Source organism: Drosophila subpulchrella, unplaced genomic scaffold (assembly GCF_014743375.2).
Source record: "Drosophila subpulchrella strain 33 F10 #4 breed RU33 unplaced genomic scaffold, RU_Dsub_v1.1 Primary Assembly Seq12, whole genome shotgun sequence".
In the NCBI taxonomy this organism is placed as follows: Eukaryota; Metazoa; Arthropoda; class Insecta; order Diptera; family Drosophilidae; genus Drosophila; species Drosophila subpulchrella.
In genome coordinates this window covers 63,555-80,329 of record NW_023665462.1, presented here as the reverse complement: position 1 = coordinate 80,329, position 16,775 = coordinate 63,555, and the positions used below count along the sequence as shown (strand labels likewise).

The 16,775-nt window shown below is 38.9% G+C and overlaps 4 protein-coding genes across 4 annotated transcripts in view; 1 reads left to right on the top strand and 3 right to left on the bottom strand.

Annotated features, from left to right (window-relative positions):
* Positions 1-16,775, top strand: part of LOC119558629 — a 60,990-nt gene that overhangs the window by 24,830 nt on the left and 19,385 nt on the right. Inside the window, exons 3-4 of the mRNA XM_037872033.1 lie at positions 3,550-3,857; positions 12,379-12,553. Coding sequence (XP_037727961.1) covers positions 3,550-3,857; positions 12,379-12,553 — 483 coding nt within the window. The remainder of the gene's footprint in view (positions 1-3,549; positions 3,858-12,378; positions 12,554-16,775) is intronic.
* Positions 7,266-9,751, bottom strand: LOC119558631 (odorant receptor 59b-like). The gene is made up of 3 exons (XM_037872036.1): positions 8,982-9,751; positions 8,163-8,520; positions 7,266-8,103 (listed from the first exon to the last, which is right to left on the bottom strand). Exons 1-3 carry the CDS (start codon positions 9,749-9,751, stop codon positions 8,035-8,037), a joined length of 1,197 nt encoding a protein of 398 aa, XP_037727964.1. The 3' UTR covers positions 7,266-8,034.
* LOC119558630 (putative odorant receptor 59c) lies at positions 10,410-11,749 on the bottom strand. The gene is made up of 2 exons (XM_037872034.1): positions 10,937-11,749; positions 10,410-10,880 (listed from the first exon to the last, which is right to left on the bottom strand). Exons 1-2 carry the CDS (start codon positions 11,713-11,715, stop codon positions 10,418-10,420), a joined length of 1,242 nt encoding a protein of 413 aa, XP_037727962.1. The 5' UTR covers positions 11,716-11,749; the 3' UTR covers positions 10,410-10,417.
* Positions 14,851-15,633, bottom strand: LOC119558633. The gene is made up of 2 exons (XM_037872038.1): positions 15,501-15,633; positions 14,851-15,088 (listed from the first exon to the last, which is right to left on the bottom strand). Exons 1-2 carry the CDS (start codon positions 15,628-15,630, stop codon positions 14,910-14,912), a joined length of 309 nt encoding a protein of 102 aa, XP_037727966.1. The 5' UTR covers positions 15,631-15,633; the 3' UTR covers positions 14,851-14,909.

Genomic DNA, 16,775 nt, shown 5'->3' with positions numbered 1-16,775 from the left:
ATGTCCTGAGAGTCCTCCGCAGATTCGTGTTCCCCCCTCTTCCGCCAGGTGCCTAAATTTACAAATTTCATTTCATTTTCCCTGCATAATTAATTTTATTTGTTCACACTCTGTTCTAAAAGCATTTAATTTCCTTGTTTATGGCTGGCCAATTAAATTATTTGTTCGGTTAGCGTGCTGTTTTGCATTATTTTCAAAATCAATAGGGACCTTGGCAGCGACTTTATTGCAAATATGAGCTAGGGAGAGGCGGAAAAGCGGCGGGAAAACCCCCAGCGAAATGGCCTTGTCAAGTCAAATAACAAAAAAAGCGGCTTAAGTGCCGGCAGGCAGCTTTCCTCCTTATTCCTCAACATTTTCAAGGCGCCTCAAGTTTCTAATACGCGTTTTATTCGGCTGACTGGCATCATGTGCTAAACAAATAAGCGAAACAGCCATCTCTCAGGTCCCTTTGGAGATTTCTCAAAGTCCCCGGTAGTTGGGGATTTTGACAAAGCAGCGGATATAAATTGTAATGCTGTCTGCTGTGAGAAGAAAAGAAAAACTTTTTAGCCTGGTCCAGTGATGGGCCAACATATTTTTTTAATTAAACGTCAGGGAGATCCACAGCTCAACTTTCCGATGCAGTTGCGTAATTACAGCACAGGTGGGCATCATCAAACGAAAAAGTAGAGCGAAATTCCCAAGCAACCGCATCATAGGGGGTTCCCATGGAGGTCGGAAGCCTTTAAGCGGGGCTTTAAACCTCCGACTCAGTAAACCCCTTTCCCTGCTGCCCCAAAAACACAGCACACAGACAAAGGCCAAAAAGGGAGGGAACACTTTCGAGTACTTAGTGAGTTACTTACTCCTGGATCTCTCGTCCTGGATGCACCTCCATCTGCAGCTTGTTTTGCCCTTGTTTTCACCTCTTTCCTAGCACTCAAGTGCTGAAAAGTGTTTTTAGCACACTTTAGGACACAGTCTCAGGGGGCAGCGGGGGCGGAGGGAGCAGAAAAGCCGGAAAACCGGCAACACTGCAACTGTAAGCGTCCCAAACTATATAAGCACACCAGCAGTTCAAGTTGTCTGCGGAGAATGTTAATTGGGGAACGAGGTCTCGTCGGATTGCACGGTAAACAATTTTATTACGGAAGAGGAAACGATTTTGCAAGAAATGTATAGGGAAAAAACCATATTTTAAATATATTTTCAGATTATAAAAAAAAAAAACAAATGAAAAACCTTGAAAAGAAATCATTTTTAGGGGAATGCATTTTTTAAATTATGAAAAAATTCCCATGTTTCATAAGTTCAGGGGAAATACTTTTTACAGTATGTAAGAGAGATACACAAAATATTTCAAACGTGATTTATTTATGTTGTAGTACAATATTAAGAAAGAAACATTAGTTCCTAGAAATACAAATATTTATTAAATAAATATGAAGTTAAATGAAGTTTGAATGTACAAAACAAGTACTTGGATTGCCTTAAACGGTTTTCAGGACCTAAAAACAGTTTACAATTGAGAGACTATACACACAAAAATATAATTAAATCTCTAAGGCCGAAATACCTCTTCTATAAGTCCGAATGCAGTGCTGAGAGTGAGATATTTGCACTCATCATTGGCCATGTGCCGAAAAAAAAAGTTTGTGTGGCCCATAAATAATGGGGGGCTGGTGGAAAAAAGCTGTCAACTCCATGTCGAGCTCCCAGCTAAGTCAGCATTATCACCAGCGAACAATGTCGGCGGCGTCATCATCATTAGGCGACTTTTGAGCCCCCGAAACGGCCTTGGACACTCGCATGGATTTGGATTGGGCCAGTGGGTGGTGCCAGTGGGTGGGGGGGGATGGTTTTAGCTGGGGAGCTGACAAAATGCCTTTGACATTTACAAATGAGGCCCGCCAGCGAATTAATGAGCCACGCCCAATTAGCGAGTGTGTCACATGAGGGAGTCGCAAGATCCAGAGTCTTTCACCCGAAACCAGCTTCTGTTGCTCCTGGCTAATGTATTGGAAAATGGAATTGAAGTCGATGCTGCTACATTTTTTCTGGGCACCCCCCTCCCTTTTTTTACCCTCTTTACTGTAGTCCCCAGCAATTTAATTAATATTACGCAGACAGTAAAGAGGTGGTAATTTCACCCCCATCACCCTAAGCAAAAATCTTCAATGTAATTTTCTCGTTTACCCATTTTCGAGGTAGTCCGATGAGATGGGAGATGGGGGTACGGAGGATACGACGGCATCCTGTGCCGGGGCCTCAGACAATGGAAAGCCAGGAGCGCACTTGAGCACAGTTTGAGGCGACTTGAATGCGCCGCGCCTATAAGTATGCACTTGTAACGGCCAGGGGGCCATAGAACACCCACTATCCGCCCCTCCTGGGGTTGTAAAAATAAAAACGACAGACCAACAAAAATGAAAGGAAGCCAATTCTTAGAGGGACTTCCCCTGCCCGGTCCACTGGGCCACTTTCGGTGCTCTGCCCGAGCTGCAACAAAACTTATTATATTATTCATGCCCTGCCACCCAAAAGGGTTGCCCCGCATTTTGGGTTAAGACGGGCTACGTGCCTGCCTTACTTCTAAATAAATCGGTTAACGGCCTCTTGCGATTATTTAAGATTATTTAAGGGGTTTCTTAAGAAACCAAAAAATTACGCATAACTTAAATAAAGCAAATAAGAATATTCAAAATAAGATTTTATGCATATTAAGACAGGCCAAGATAAAGACTTAGATTCAAATATATTTAATAATTGTGGTAGATTTAAAAACGAGCTAAAAATAATTTCTAATTCATAAAAGAAGATTTACAATAAAATTGAATGCATATTAAAGCAGCGCAAGATAAAAACTTGAAATCAAATATGCACATCTAAAATTTGTGGTAGATTTATAAAAAACTAAATATATGTTCGAATTTGTAATATACTTCTTTTTGTTTGGGAATAAAAGAGTAGAAAATGTTATAGGAGCTTTTTAAACCTGGGATCAAAAATATCTGATTTGAAATCTAAAAACTTTACCCTATCCATAATAAGCAGCCAGTTTAGTAAATAATTTTATTATCATAAAGAAAAAGAAGAATGAAACAGATGTGTAACATGTATCCCTTCGTTTAATTCTTGAGATATTTAAAATGTACTCACAAATTAATGTCTCCTACGGACTTTTCAAACTTATTAAAGTCTCGGCCTGATTTCTGATTGATTCTATTTGAAAAGTTTATTTTCTAGATATTTTATAAAAGTATTTTCTAACAGATATATTTGACACTCTAAGTAAAAGACTTTTTAATAACAGTTCTGTCTGACCGAGATATTTTATTTTCAAAGTGTTAACTTTTACATCATTTTTACATCTCTATTATATTTTGAATCAATATAATCTAGTGTTTGATGTTAGTAAGAGTGTAGGAGTTTCGCTACTTGAGATTCCCTCTCTTGTCATGCATTTTGAATGCAATTTCCTGGCCAGGCCAGGGCCATAAATTAAATTTTTTCCGCTGGCCTGCAACTAATATCCGCTGTATGGCCTGCTTGTGTTGTCTCCGGCAGAATCTTCAAGACCACCGGCCGTTCCGTCCAGGAGGATGTCAACCTGCTCCACGCCTCCGTGCTGTCCATGGTGGAGTTCGACGATGATATATTCGCGGCCGGAAATTGCTTCGATTGGAATGAGCATCCCGCCCAGCCGGGACTCTTCTGTCCCTTTGCCTACCGCCTGCCACCTCCAAATCTCGGAGCGGTCTTCGCCAAGGATCTGGCCATGGAGTACCACTATCTGGGCAACACCTCCGAGTGGTTCTTCCTGGCCCGCAAGAATGCCGAGAAGGTGATAGCCCGCAACGAGCAGTATCTCAAGTGTAAGTATTGTCCCTGATTTATTCGCCAGCCTTATTTATGGCACCCCGATAGCGAAGAGCCTCTCATATACATATACATCTATATATACACCATTGAATACTTTTATTTTTTGGGCTCTTTAATCTGCGACTTCATTAGTCACCGCCCCAATTGCGTATATTTCACCCAGTTTTATCATGACCGAAAATGTCGACTGGCAGCGCAACAATTAAGCAATAATAAATAAGGAAAATAGGATCCCGAGTTGCCTTTAACGTGGAAACGCCACTTTAAATGGAAATTACCCACCTTGCCAATTTAGCAGTTCCGTTCGTAATTAGCCCGATTCCGTCTGCTCCGGCGAGCACCTAATCCATTCTCACGGCCTTCTGCTCGACTGTCCGGCGTATTTGACAGTGATGCGTGTAAGCTAATTTTATGCAAGACCCGCCACGAAGCTTCCTGTCATAGTCCATAGTCAGGGTATTAGGATTTGCTACTCGGCTGTCAGAACTTTCTACTTACACACGGAACAAAATTCTTTCAGAAGTCCATTGCCTTTGATTTTAGGGGGGCCAGGGACTAAATAAATAATGGACTTAAAGATGTGCCTCCCTTAGATTTTTAAGGAAAATTTGGTTTATGTTTAAATCTTTAAGGCACATCTTTAAGTCCCTGCTTAGTCCTTAGTTCCCAAAATATTCCTAAAATATTTTATATATTAAATATTTAAATATTATATACTTATATATTATATATTTGTATATTATATATTTATATATTAATATTATATATTAAGGCAATGAACTTAAATTATCCTTTTTTGTCCCAGTGCACTCCCAGCTTTCCCCTTAAATTTCTAAATATTTAAGGCGTTGCGTTGGCAAATTGCGTCAAATGAATTTTAATGATGTTGGCCTGTCCCATCCTCACACTTGTCCGCCAGTTTGCATAACTTTCACCGCCCCATTCCCCAGAAGGCAGAGCAAATGCACTTGACACGACCGTGCCGCAACATTTCAAAATAATTTGCAAATTAAAGGTTACGGTTACGCCACGTCGCATCACCCCCCGCATTCCACCCCTCCCCCGGCACATCACGAATTTCCCATGTTTTCCCATTTTCCGGCTTGCGTGTGCAGCGGTGGCATGCAAATTATTTGTTTGCTTGCCTACAACTAATACTAAATGCCGTGGTTGTACCCGTACATGGGCTTTTCGGTATTTCCCTGGTATGTGCACTGAGAGAAATGATCGTTACCTTACAGGAGAGCAAGGGCTCTGTATTCTAGAGACCCTTTCTGAATATCATTTCAATTATTTTAAAACAAAACAAACAAATTTTTGTAGATCCACTTACAACTCAAATATTGAAAGGAATAACAAAAATTAATTTTTTAAGTTTTAGTTTAACGTGAGGATGAGAAAATGGTCCCATGTTTATCCCTTTTTTAACTTCTATAAAATATTTAAAGTCAATTTTTTTGTGATGCTTAAAAGCAGGTTCATATATGTTTATGTTTTCAACATCTATAAAATATTTTTCTCCTTTGTAAAATTGTAACTAAACTGTAACTAAAACTAAAACTTCAGAGCGTTGAATACAAAAAGTCCTCTTGTTATATTAGTTATATTTTTAATCTTATAAGAAATTGCGTAATAAGTAATATATTAAAATTACAATTATGGTCTGTCATATCTTAATAATTTAACACAACCATAGATAGCATAAATATACTTACCTATTTAAACAAATAAATTATATTCACGTATAAATCTGGGTACTAACCACCCAGTTCGTTTGCGTATCCTAGAGATTTTAAGTCATATGATAAATCATTCCATAGCCTCATAGGGCTTATTTTCATCTTCTTAAAAGTACAAATATCCCCATTGCAGAATGACTGAATTTAAATTGCAACTTTTATACTTACTTAATCAATCAAGGAAGGTTTATGTTTGAACAACACTGAAGGGAAACTTTACCCTATGTATTACTTTCCAATTTGGCCAGACCACTTTGCATATATATTTTCCTCCGTGTGACCACTTCCATTCCTTCATCCGCATCCGGGCCTGAAAACCGGACTTGGCCGCAGGCTCTAGGCCCGCAAATTGCATGGGCGAAATTGCATGAGATGCCGTTGAAAAATGTGTGTGTGTGTTACGTATACGCCGTGTGTTCGATTGTTGCCTGTGACTTTGGCTGTGACACTGCCATGTCCCTCTGTGGCTGAGGGAAAACAAATGGAATCGAAAACAAACATTCTGCAAAGCGGGTGGGAAATTTGGGGGCGGGCTTTTCCACTAGCCCATGCATACTAATAGCGTTTTGGCCCGGCCAAAAGCTGATTGCAGGCTGCCAGCCAACTATTTGCCATAGATAGAAGTCCGTTCCTCATTCGTTTGTTTGCAAATTGAAAAGACGGAAAGAAAAAGGAATGGGAAAAACCGAGCCTGCCAAATTATATTTGTAGCTCTAACAATAAACGAAAGCGGTTCCGTTTCGACATCGAGTCATTTATCTAGCGCGGAAAGTTGTGTAAGCCCCGGCAAACTATGATTTATGGGGTGCTGAAACTACTGCCGCATAGTTGCCTTTCGATTTATGCACACTTTTGCCTATTTGCACCCGCCTTTAAAGTTTTCCCTCTAAAAAGTTTCGCACCGAAAACTTTCTTAACCACTCGCAAATCACTTTAATGCGGCTTTATTTAATTTACTCTTTAATTTTTTTTAAAGGACATTTCATTGGTGAAACATTTTTTTTTTCACACCACATCCAATTTGCGGCCAATTCATGCGCTATTAATTTGATTATATGTTTGCGGTGCACAATGCAAATGTTGCTCCTTTTTATGTGCCACCGAAAAAAGGCAATTCGCGAAGTGATTACCTTTTCATTGCATAATTAATAATATTTTTTGCCAATCGGCAGGCGACTGGCGCCCCACCGAATTGCGCAATCAATACGAATCGAGTGCTTTTAATAGCCTTTTCAGCAGCATTGCATTCACTTTATTGGTTGTTATATTCCGAAAATTATTGATAATGCCAATTTAAGTGCACTCAATACTATAATTTAGCCTAATTGCTCATGGTTTAGAGACTCTAATGTTTAAAAGGGCTCATGAAGTCATCCATAAATGTGGTATGATAGTAAATATTTGATTTCCGTTTTACTAAAATGAATTTTCACTTTGATCAATATTTGAATGTGTTGCAATATTTTGATGAATATTTTTCCTTTCCTGTAATATTTATGAGTCATCTAAAAATGCACTAACGATTTTATATATTTTATTTGCGTTTACTCTTATCAAAATTTTAACGTTTCTAAAGGCATTATTTATTTAAGCGAATATATTTCTATTCGGATATTCTCAATTTAAATATTAACTTACTTATATTGTATAGATAAAGCATGAAATAAAATTAAATTGCCATATAAACATGAGTTTCTGCCCATTTAAGTAGGGTTTCGATTGGCAAAGGAAACTGTGAAATAGGAAAAATAGGTGAATTCCCTCAAGGATGTCTGCTTTTCTATTGTTCGTTCCCGTCTAATACACATATTCCTATACGTATAGTGCAAATACACATATATCAGGGTCCATCTATCTATCCCACCCCCATAACCACTTTACATGTTTATGTACTCATTCGTGGAACATTCGTTTTGTGGGGGATATGATGGCGCGTGTGCGGCAAGTAAACCGCAAAAATATGTCATAATATTTGCTTTCTGCCACAAGTCTGGGCGATCCGTTTTATATTATTGTATGTATTCCTACTCCGCCTTTTCGCTGGTCACAAGTCACGTGTTTAACATAAAATTTAAATAAAAATCGCATACAATATGTAAACGGTTATATGTACTTCCTGTGGTTGCTCCTCCATCCAGGGCAAATATTTTCCGAGCTTTGGGCCCATTTGCTCAGACTGCTTGTTGTTACACTCGTCGTCGTCTGGCTGTTGTAATTTCCGTCTGCTAACGCAATTTGCAAATTCTGTCTGACTTTCACATCCTTTGCCATGGCCATTACCATTTACCAACTAAATCAGCCGAAATCTTATGAGATAAGCCACAACATATACACATTTTATGCAAATCACGGGCATAAAGAATAGCTGAGGGGCTGTTTTTTTTCGTGGGAGGCTTGGGCTACAATTTGAAATCATTTTTGTGAGCTAATTTTACTGGAACTGCTCGGCCAGATTCATTTGTCGCACTATTGTAATGATGCTGAAGGCGAACTTGGCCACCTAAAAATGGTCAAATATGTACTTGAGTTCTGGAAAGGAAATGGTATTCCCTAACTCACGCTTATGTTGCTGTTCATGGAGATTGGGAATATGCCTCCTGCAATGAAAATAATAGGCTGCTGGACATGATGCATGAAGTGGACCAAGGTAGCCCTGTAACGCGGCTCTGCATCCACCCAGTTGGATTGGAAAATCGTGTTGGACAATTCCTGGGCATCATCTATAAGCAGATTACAGGTATAGCAAAAGGGAAAAGTCTGCAATAGGATGGTTATGACGAAGAGCAGGGAGGCCACTCCCTTCCAGAAGTTCGAAAAGAAGAACACATTGACCAGAGTCAGACCCAAAACGGAGCCAATCAGCGCAAATTGGACGAAGATGGTCCGGGAAATCATAGGCCTTATCATGTCACAGCATCTGGGGGAAAAATATGCCTATATTACTTACACTCAGAATAAAACCAAGCTACATATTAGTTAAAGTGCAAAACGTACTTGTTTTTAGAATTTAGTTCTTTGATCATAAAAAAAACATTAGAAAAATATAGCTTTATCCACAGCTATGTTTAAATCATCCTTGTTTCAAGAACTATTAAACTTGATTTAATAGAAACAGAATTAATTTGAGTGCCTAATTTTAGAAAGTTTTGTACTCGTAATAAGAAATACTTATTTTAATATCATTTTTTAAATATTTTGGATCATATTAAAAATTTATATCGGGAATAAAGCATGCTTATGTAGGACGTTTCGGTTTTCGAGAATAATTTATTCTTGATTCAAGCACGCACAAAAAAAATGAAGTCACTTATTAAGCGTGCTTGAACTTAGAAGCCATTTTTTTTGGGTGTACGAACTAAGTAATTTAGAATCACCCACTTCAATATGGTCTTGTGATCCATAACGCAGTTCACCAAATCCTGATAGTTATCGGCCTCACTTCGCTCAGGATCCGTTCTCAGATTTCGCACATGGTCCTTGAGCACCTCCATGTGGGCCCGAAACATAATGGTGAACATCAGGGGATACGTATCGGATAGCTGATCCTGCAGCACGGCAAAGGACATGGTGATGTACTCGAATATGGCCTGGATCCACAGGCTGCCCAGGCCATCGCGCCAGTCCAGGAAGGGATTATAGACGGACCAGGGAGGACGACCACTCAAGGCATACGATAAGAAAGTGGATCCCGCATATCCGCAGTATATGAAGCTGTAGATCAGAAAGGCATAGTTGCAGCGGGCCACCATATTGTGGATCCTTTCGCGATCGCTGTCATTCTGAAGCCTTTTGTCCAAGTGATCCAATAGCATCTCCGTTTTCCTCAGTCTCCATAGAAACAAGTAGGTGATGGTGGACTTCACCGAGGCTCCATAAACATTGATGCACACCTGCAAGGAGGTGAGGAACTCGCCAGGCGTAAAATTCTTGAACTCCTGGACATAGCTGATGATAAAGCCAACGGGCAGGTAAAATACACCAAAAGCAAAGGGCACACAGGTCCAGAAGAGATAGACGTATCGCAGGACTCCCTCCTTCGGTGGAATCCAACCAATTAACCACATGGCCCTATATAGATATATGTTACCCTGGCGGGACTGCACTTTCTCTGTCAACGGAGTGGGGTTAATCAGCCGGAACAACACCATGTTGACTGGATACTAACCTGTTCAGCTCCTGCACCTGCATTTTATACTGTCACCCACGCCCATCGATAATTGACCAGGTGCCCCGATTCCCTGGCAAAACCACGCCCCTTCGTTTTGCACCCTGTAATTAGACTTAACCAACGGTGGTCAGGTGTTAAGTGCTAAGGGGGATTTATTATTGAGGTGCAAGCAGGCCTGTCAACTGCCAATTAGCCAGCTTAATAGTTAATTGTTGGCGGGTATTGGTTAATAAATCAATCAAGGGTTGTTAGTTGAATATTAAAGGGGTGGTTATGACTACTTTCTAGGGCAAATGACTTAAATGACTACTTTAAGAATAATTTTTGAAACAATTCACATACAAGACGTTATATTTAAACAAGTAATTTTAAGAAATCAGAACATAAAATGTATGGTTTCTTTACTAACTATTGCAATTCTTTTAGAAGGAATTCAGTATATATTTGACTTAATACTTGACCCGTTTTATCTGGCCTTCCTATCACTACATGGCCTTAAATGTACTTGAAATCTTCAAGTGTGTACTCACTTCTAGAAAGTTTAGTGCATGTGCAAGCACTGACTGCTAGGATACTACAGATACTACAGAGTGCAAGTGTCGGGATGCAAATATTAGTATTAGATCTCCCCTCTTTGCACTGCACTTTAAGGCTCAACTTCCCCGGCATTTGCCTTGTTATTTAGAAACTTCTCTCCGAGATTCATTTGCTTGACGATTGTGATAATAGTAAAGGCGAATTTGGCCACTGCAATATTACTCTGCACCGAAATGGGAAATATGGCTCCAGCTGTAAATTGAATGGGTTGCTGAACCCGGTGCATAAAATACAGAAGCGCCGACTTATAACGCCTATCTGCAGTTATCCAATTTGAGTGAAATAATGCATCGCTGACTTGGACACAATCATCGATGAGATGTTCGCATAGCATGCAGCAGGGAAAGGACTCCATGCAGATGGCCGTGATGAATGAGACACTCGCCACGACCGTCCAGATGGTATTCTCAAATAGCAAAATACTTATGGCAGCCAATCCCAAGTCAATGCCCACCAGCATGAATTGGGCAAAGATGGTGATCGATAGGATGGGACGAATGATTTCGGTACATCTAAAATATATAAATCTTTAAATCAAATACCAATACAATAAGCCAAAACATCGTACTGAATGATGGTGCGATGATCCTGAATGCAGGCCACCAACTGTTCGTAGTTCTCCTTCTCACTGAGCTCCGGATTACGTCGCAGATTCTCTATGCGATCCCTCAGAATAGCCAGATGACATCGAAACAAGGAGATGAAGACTATGGGATAGGCATCCGAAACCAATTCCTGCGTGGTGCCTATACAAACCACAACGTATTCCATAAGCGAGGCAATCCAGAGTTGCCAATAGCCACTCCGCCAGTCCACAAGTGGATTGTACAATTGCCAAGGTGCCGTGCCCGAAAGAACCGATGTAAAAAGGTTTAGGAAACAGAAACCCATGTAAGTAGACAGGAAGACAATCACAATCAGATTGACCCGAGCCACCGTTTTATGGAGAATCAGACGCTGCGATGGGCTAACACATCTCTTGTCCAGTGGGGAAATCAGTTCATTCATCAAGCGAAATCGCCACATCGAAGTGAAGGTCACACAGGTCTTGATCAAATTTCCAATACAGTTGACGTCCACCGGCAGGGAGGCAAGAAACTCCGTCGGCGTAAACCTACTAAAGTGCTTCACATAGGTGAGCGTTAGACCCAGCGGTAGACCTACGATCCCCAGCAACATCGTGGTAAAAGTCAATAAAAAGTATATCCGTCTGAAGAAACCCTCCCTGGGAGGGTTCCAGCCCAAGAAGAATGCAATGCGATAAAAGTAATCACTGGCAACCAAGGAACTGATGCTATGGTTATCAAGTGGTGCAGATCGCAGACGTTCAAAGAGCGGCTTCTTCATCTCACTGAGTTCGATATAATACTTCTAAGGAAGAGATTCCCCAAAGGGGTTTTATACGGAACAATTGGACTTCCTGATTTGCTTTTAATGTCTTGTCATTTTTGTTTTATTCATCAGAGAATCCCCCGAGTCATTCAAGGCCGCCTGTTTGCATTTATAAAGTCATTAGTCCCAGGAATGGCTTAGGCAATGCAAAATAATCAAGGTGAAGCACTCAGGAAATATAACTAGTTAGATAAGTTTTCCTTTTCACAGGGACTCTCAATAACAAATTGTACTCATATTTAGTAAGTAAATTATACTTAAATCCTTTTTTATCGTTTTAAATATATATAAACCCCTATAAGTAGAAATTATCCACCTATAGAATTGAAGATAAGTCCGTATCACCCAAAAATGTATATAAATATAACTATATTTCTTATCTTAAAATATAGTCTCTCAGCAACTAAAAAAAAACGAAAAAGACTCCTAATAAGGTAAACCAAATTATAAAGTCAAATTAAAAGGAACATTTCTCGCCGTGTACCCCATGGGGTGCACTGAATTGCTCGCTGAATCACCGAGCTGCTGACTGCCGTGAAAGGCTTATCGATTTCTGGGTCCTCTAATTACAGTTTGCATAATGGATAACGCTATTGAAACCATTCTGTTGCCTTGCAGCCTTTCATCTCTACTCGAACCGCACGGAGGAGCGAATCGAGGACGACACGCTGGCTGTGAAATATGAGGATGGCAGATGGTCAAAACCCTATTACGACTGCGGCGGGGGCAACATTTGGATGCTAACCTACACGGTGCCATTCTTTGGCTACGAGAACGGAACCTATCACTTCAAGTGAGTATACCAAAGAATCCATATTAAATTCGGGGGCATATACATAGGGAGAATTGGAAAACTTATCAATTTTACAACCTTTTCTGGATGAAGCTGTGACAATCATCATCATCAGACTGATCCGCATGGCATATCTACAAATATTTAGCAATTCATTCATAATATTGCGAAGAAAAACTTATATTTATTTAGGGGTGCAACTTAAATATCTGACTTTAAATAATTTATTAAGGTGTCTAAATGTATGCTATGAAAAAAGGAACATAGTCTTTCGCGACAGATTAATCAAACCTGCTTATTTAATATATGAAGTACCTTAAGATATTTGAAAATCTTAGTGATTTCAAAAAATTCATAAAGGTGGTTAATAGAATGCTATGCTCTTAACTTTGTCTTTTGCAATGGAATTTATGATTTAAAATATATTGTTGCATACCTTTAGACACCTACATTTAATAATTCTAGTGATTTCATTAATTGGTTTCTATGACGAATCGAATTAATATTAAAGATTTTTTTAGACATAACAATGACTCAATTATTAATTTACTCCGATTGATTGGAGTGGGCGATCCTTTTTTTTTCTGTGCATGGTTTACAATGACAAGTATAAGCTGGAGTACGTGCACATGACGGATGCCGCCAGATGAGCATTTTATAAATAATTCGCAGCATGGGAAATTTGAAAGAAAACTGCAATGGTGCGCTAAGTGCCAGCACAGCAGTTTTCCCAGCCAGCACCCGCTGCTGCCAGCGACAGCGGAATGGAAAAGCCGGAAAAGTCGAAAAACTGAGCGAGTGCCAGTTTTTGGCTTTTGTCTAGAAACGGGCAAAGTAATTGAATAGCTGAATGGCTGCTGCTCTTGGGCAGCATTTTTGGGTTTTCTGGTCTAGTGTGGCACGTGCAATGTGCCACCAACGGAGTTTAAGTTTTAGTGCTTTCCCAAACATCGACTGCCAACGAAATTCCGCTCACGCACCGCCCTAAAAACTGAGTACTTTAAAAAGAGCACAGCATCTTATGAAACTTTATAACGTATAACATCTTTTCATCTTCATTTCCCATTTCTATCTGGGCTTCTTTCTGAGTTTAAATAATTTCCATTTTTCCCTCCTTTTTTTCTTTTCAAATAGTTTTGTGTGTTTCCCGGCTCTTTTGGGAACTTTTTCAATTGAGCGTTACTCCCAAGTTGGCAGGCAGCCTTAAAAGAAAGCGATGAACCAGTTGTGTTTTTTGATGAGAATTTCATTGCTGTTGACCCAGATCAATAAATTTAAGTATAGTTGTTTGGAACTTCAAAAACAAAAATATTTTATTTATTTAATTTAAGTATTTCAAGAACTACAAAGAAATTCCAGCTATTAAAAGCTGAGCTATAGATACTTCAGTGCAGATATTTCCAGGAACTCTAAGTATTTAGAGAGCTGATTTATATATTTCCGAGAATAAAGACAGTAATAAACGCCGGCATTTGCCAGGGAAAATAGCAAATTTTTCCACGAATTAAAGTTATATAAATATAAATGCTTTTATAACTTGTAAGCCATCAGCCTAATGACAGTTGCTGGCTGAAAACCCCTTTGATATTTATGACAAAACACCGACTGGGGAAAGTGGGCGGGGGGGGGGCGTGGCAGTCAGTCATCGCTGCCATCTGCACTTCCACTCTACTTCATCCATAATTTGCAATTATCACTCTGGATGGAAGCAGACAACAGCAGCAGCAAAACAGACAGCAGATTGCCAAGGCGAAAGCAAAAGCAAAAGCACATTTTGGCCAGCAAACTATTTTCACTTAGTGGCCAAGTTAGTGTCGGTGGGGAGTGCCCAGGATTACGTGGCTTTTGTTTTTCGACCAGCTGAAATTGCTTCTGACTGCTCGGATAGACGGGATGGCTGTGTGAGGTTTATCTGCTTGTTGTCTTAAAAATCATCAGAGAACAATGAGCTGCTGTTCTATGGCAATGATTTAAAGCCCTAGATTGGGGTAGATTTACTGGTCTCGAAAATTGCAAATCAAACCAAAGAATAGGCCAAGTATCTCTGGGTTTTTGGTTTAACATCTTTGTTTATATCAGCAATATTACACTGATACTAAAATGGAATATTAAAAGCTACAAATAAATGTCTGGTTATAAAAATGTAAAACCTATATCTATTTAGTTTAAAATTATTTGAATCATTTGATTTGAATATTTGATCTTAAGGATTTTTAATTTATTAAAAGAGAGCTTAAAATTAAATATTTAATATTTCTAAATTTCTAAAGAAATTTAAATGCCATGGAAGCTAAAACTATTATATTTAAATTGACCATCAAGTTAAGGCATTCTTTTTATTAGTGTACCATAAATACTATTTATTTAAGAAGAACAGCTCCTTGGGCTCAATTATTCTCCTCTCCACCGGACTGGCAGTGGCCAAACCCTCGAGGGATGGTTTGTAGCAGTAGCAGGGGTACACCAATCTGGTTTCAACTGATTCGGGAGTGGCTCCTGGCCTCGGGGTAGTCGTAAACCGCAGCCTTTGTTTCCCTGTAAATTAGATTCAATATTAATTTCACATTCAGGCAGGTCACAGTGATTTGGAATTGTATAAACGTATGATAATCCTGCGGTTTGGCTTTTCAATCACTGATACATTTTAATGTATGCTTACGAATGGCTTTTCAAATTATTCAAATTTAATCAATGTGCCAGCGGACTAGCCTGATTGACAGATAAATATGAGGCTTTGAATATTAATGAAATGAATACAGAAATCTGATTTTAATAAAATTAAATTATTAGACAATTTTCCAGAACGTGTTATTATACAACATGGTATTTAAAGAATATTTATCTTATGTGGCAATTAGTGTACTCTTTTTGAGGAATTATTATATCAAGATTATTGGTTAATATATAGTATAAAAAAATATATATAGAAATGGGTGGTAAAACTCACATGATGATTGGTAGTACTGCTTCTGCCACCAGTCCAACTGTCGTTTTGGCCAATCGATTTGCAGCAGAGAGCCCCACGTGGCTTTCAGGCCAAGGATAAGTAAAACCAACTGCAGCCGAGGCAAAACCATATCTGTTTGGAAATTTTTCAACCCATTTTCCGCTTTTCGCGAGAGCTTGCCTAATGGCTTCCGTAATTATTGCAAGCAGTTCGCTTTGGCCTAAGTAAGCGTTTAAAATTTAATTACACACAGCAGCGAGGGATGCGATGCCGTGGGATGCAGAGCTATTTCCGCTGGCAGGTGGGCTGGCAGCAGCATTTTCAAAATTTAATTAAAGCAATCAATTATAAAGTTGGGCCCATTCACACCCCCTCACACACATGCCTACTTAGCGTTCGATGACTTTCCACGCTCAATAAATTTCACACGCAGCCAGTGGGAAAATTCAGAGAGTCAGGGGTCAGGGCGTCAGGAGTTCGGAAAATGCTGCTCTTGAGGACAGGACCTCCATATACCCACATAGAGTGGAAAAGGAAACTGTCTGCCGCTGGCGGAAGCCCGGCAACTGCCTGCAATTAGTTGCAACATAAATTTTGCCCGCCAAGAGGCACCGTGGGAAAAGCGGAAGTGTAGCAATTGTCGGCATAGAGAATTCAGCTAATACCTTAGCTTCTCTACAGATTTTAGACACTCGCAAAAACACCAATTTGTTTACGTTTTAAAAACTAATAACTTATTTTCGCTTTGATTTTATTTATTGTAATTGTTATTCATTTAAATTATTGCTATATTAATTTAATGAATTTTTAACTTGAAATTTTAATATGATTTAAATATTTTCCTATCGTATCATGGAACCCTTAATTTACTTTTAATTTAAATATGAAATCCTTTTTTTATTAAATTTAAAAATGCCTATAGTGAACATGACAAACAAGGTTCTAACTATTTATTACATCAATTTAAATATTTTTCAATCGTTTCATGGAACTTTATATGTTTTGCTTATGAAAGCCCCCTAATGTCATAATTATCATGGTATATGAATTTGTAGCTATTCCATTATTTTGCTGAATTTCCATTAAACCTAACTACAATTAATTTTTACGAATGTTGTACAACCCTTTTATTAAGTGCTGGCTCTTTTATAGCGTTACTTCTAATAAAATTATTTTTTTTAAAACATGTAGCATTTGTATCGTTCAAGTATTTCTATTAATTTCTAACAATTTTAACAAGATTTTTTTTACAAATACTTAACAACTCTTTTTTTA

Coding starts and splice junctions, on each gene's coding strand:
- LOC119558631 (XM_037872036.1), bottom strand. CDS start 9,751: ATGGTGTTGTTCCGGCTGATTAACCCCACTCCGTTGACAGAGAAAGTG. Junction 8,521..8,981: donor GATCACAAGACCATATTGAA/GTGGGTGATTCT, acceptor TTTTTCCCCCAG/ATGCTGTGACATGATAAGGC. Junction 8,104..8,162: donor CCATGAACAGCAACATAAGC/GTGAGTTAGGGA, acceptor GACCATTTTTAG/GTGGCCAAGTTCGCCTTCAG.
- LOC119558630 (XM_037872034.1), bottom strand. CDS start 11,715: ATGAAGAAGCCGCTCTTTGAACGTCTGCGATCTGCACCACTTGATAAC. Junction 10,881..10,936: donor GATCATCGCACCATCATTCA/GTACGATGTTTT, acceptor TATATATTTTAG/ATGTACCGAAATCATTCGTC.
- LOC119558633 (XM_037872038.1), bottom strand. CDS start 15,630: ATGGTTTTGCCTCGGCTGCAGTTGGTTTTACTTATCCTTGGCCTGAAA. Junction 15,089..15,500: donor GCAGTACTACCAATCATCAT/GTGAGTTTTACC, acceptor TCTAATTTACAG/GGAAACAAAGGCTGCGGTTT.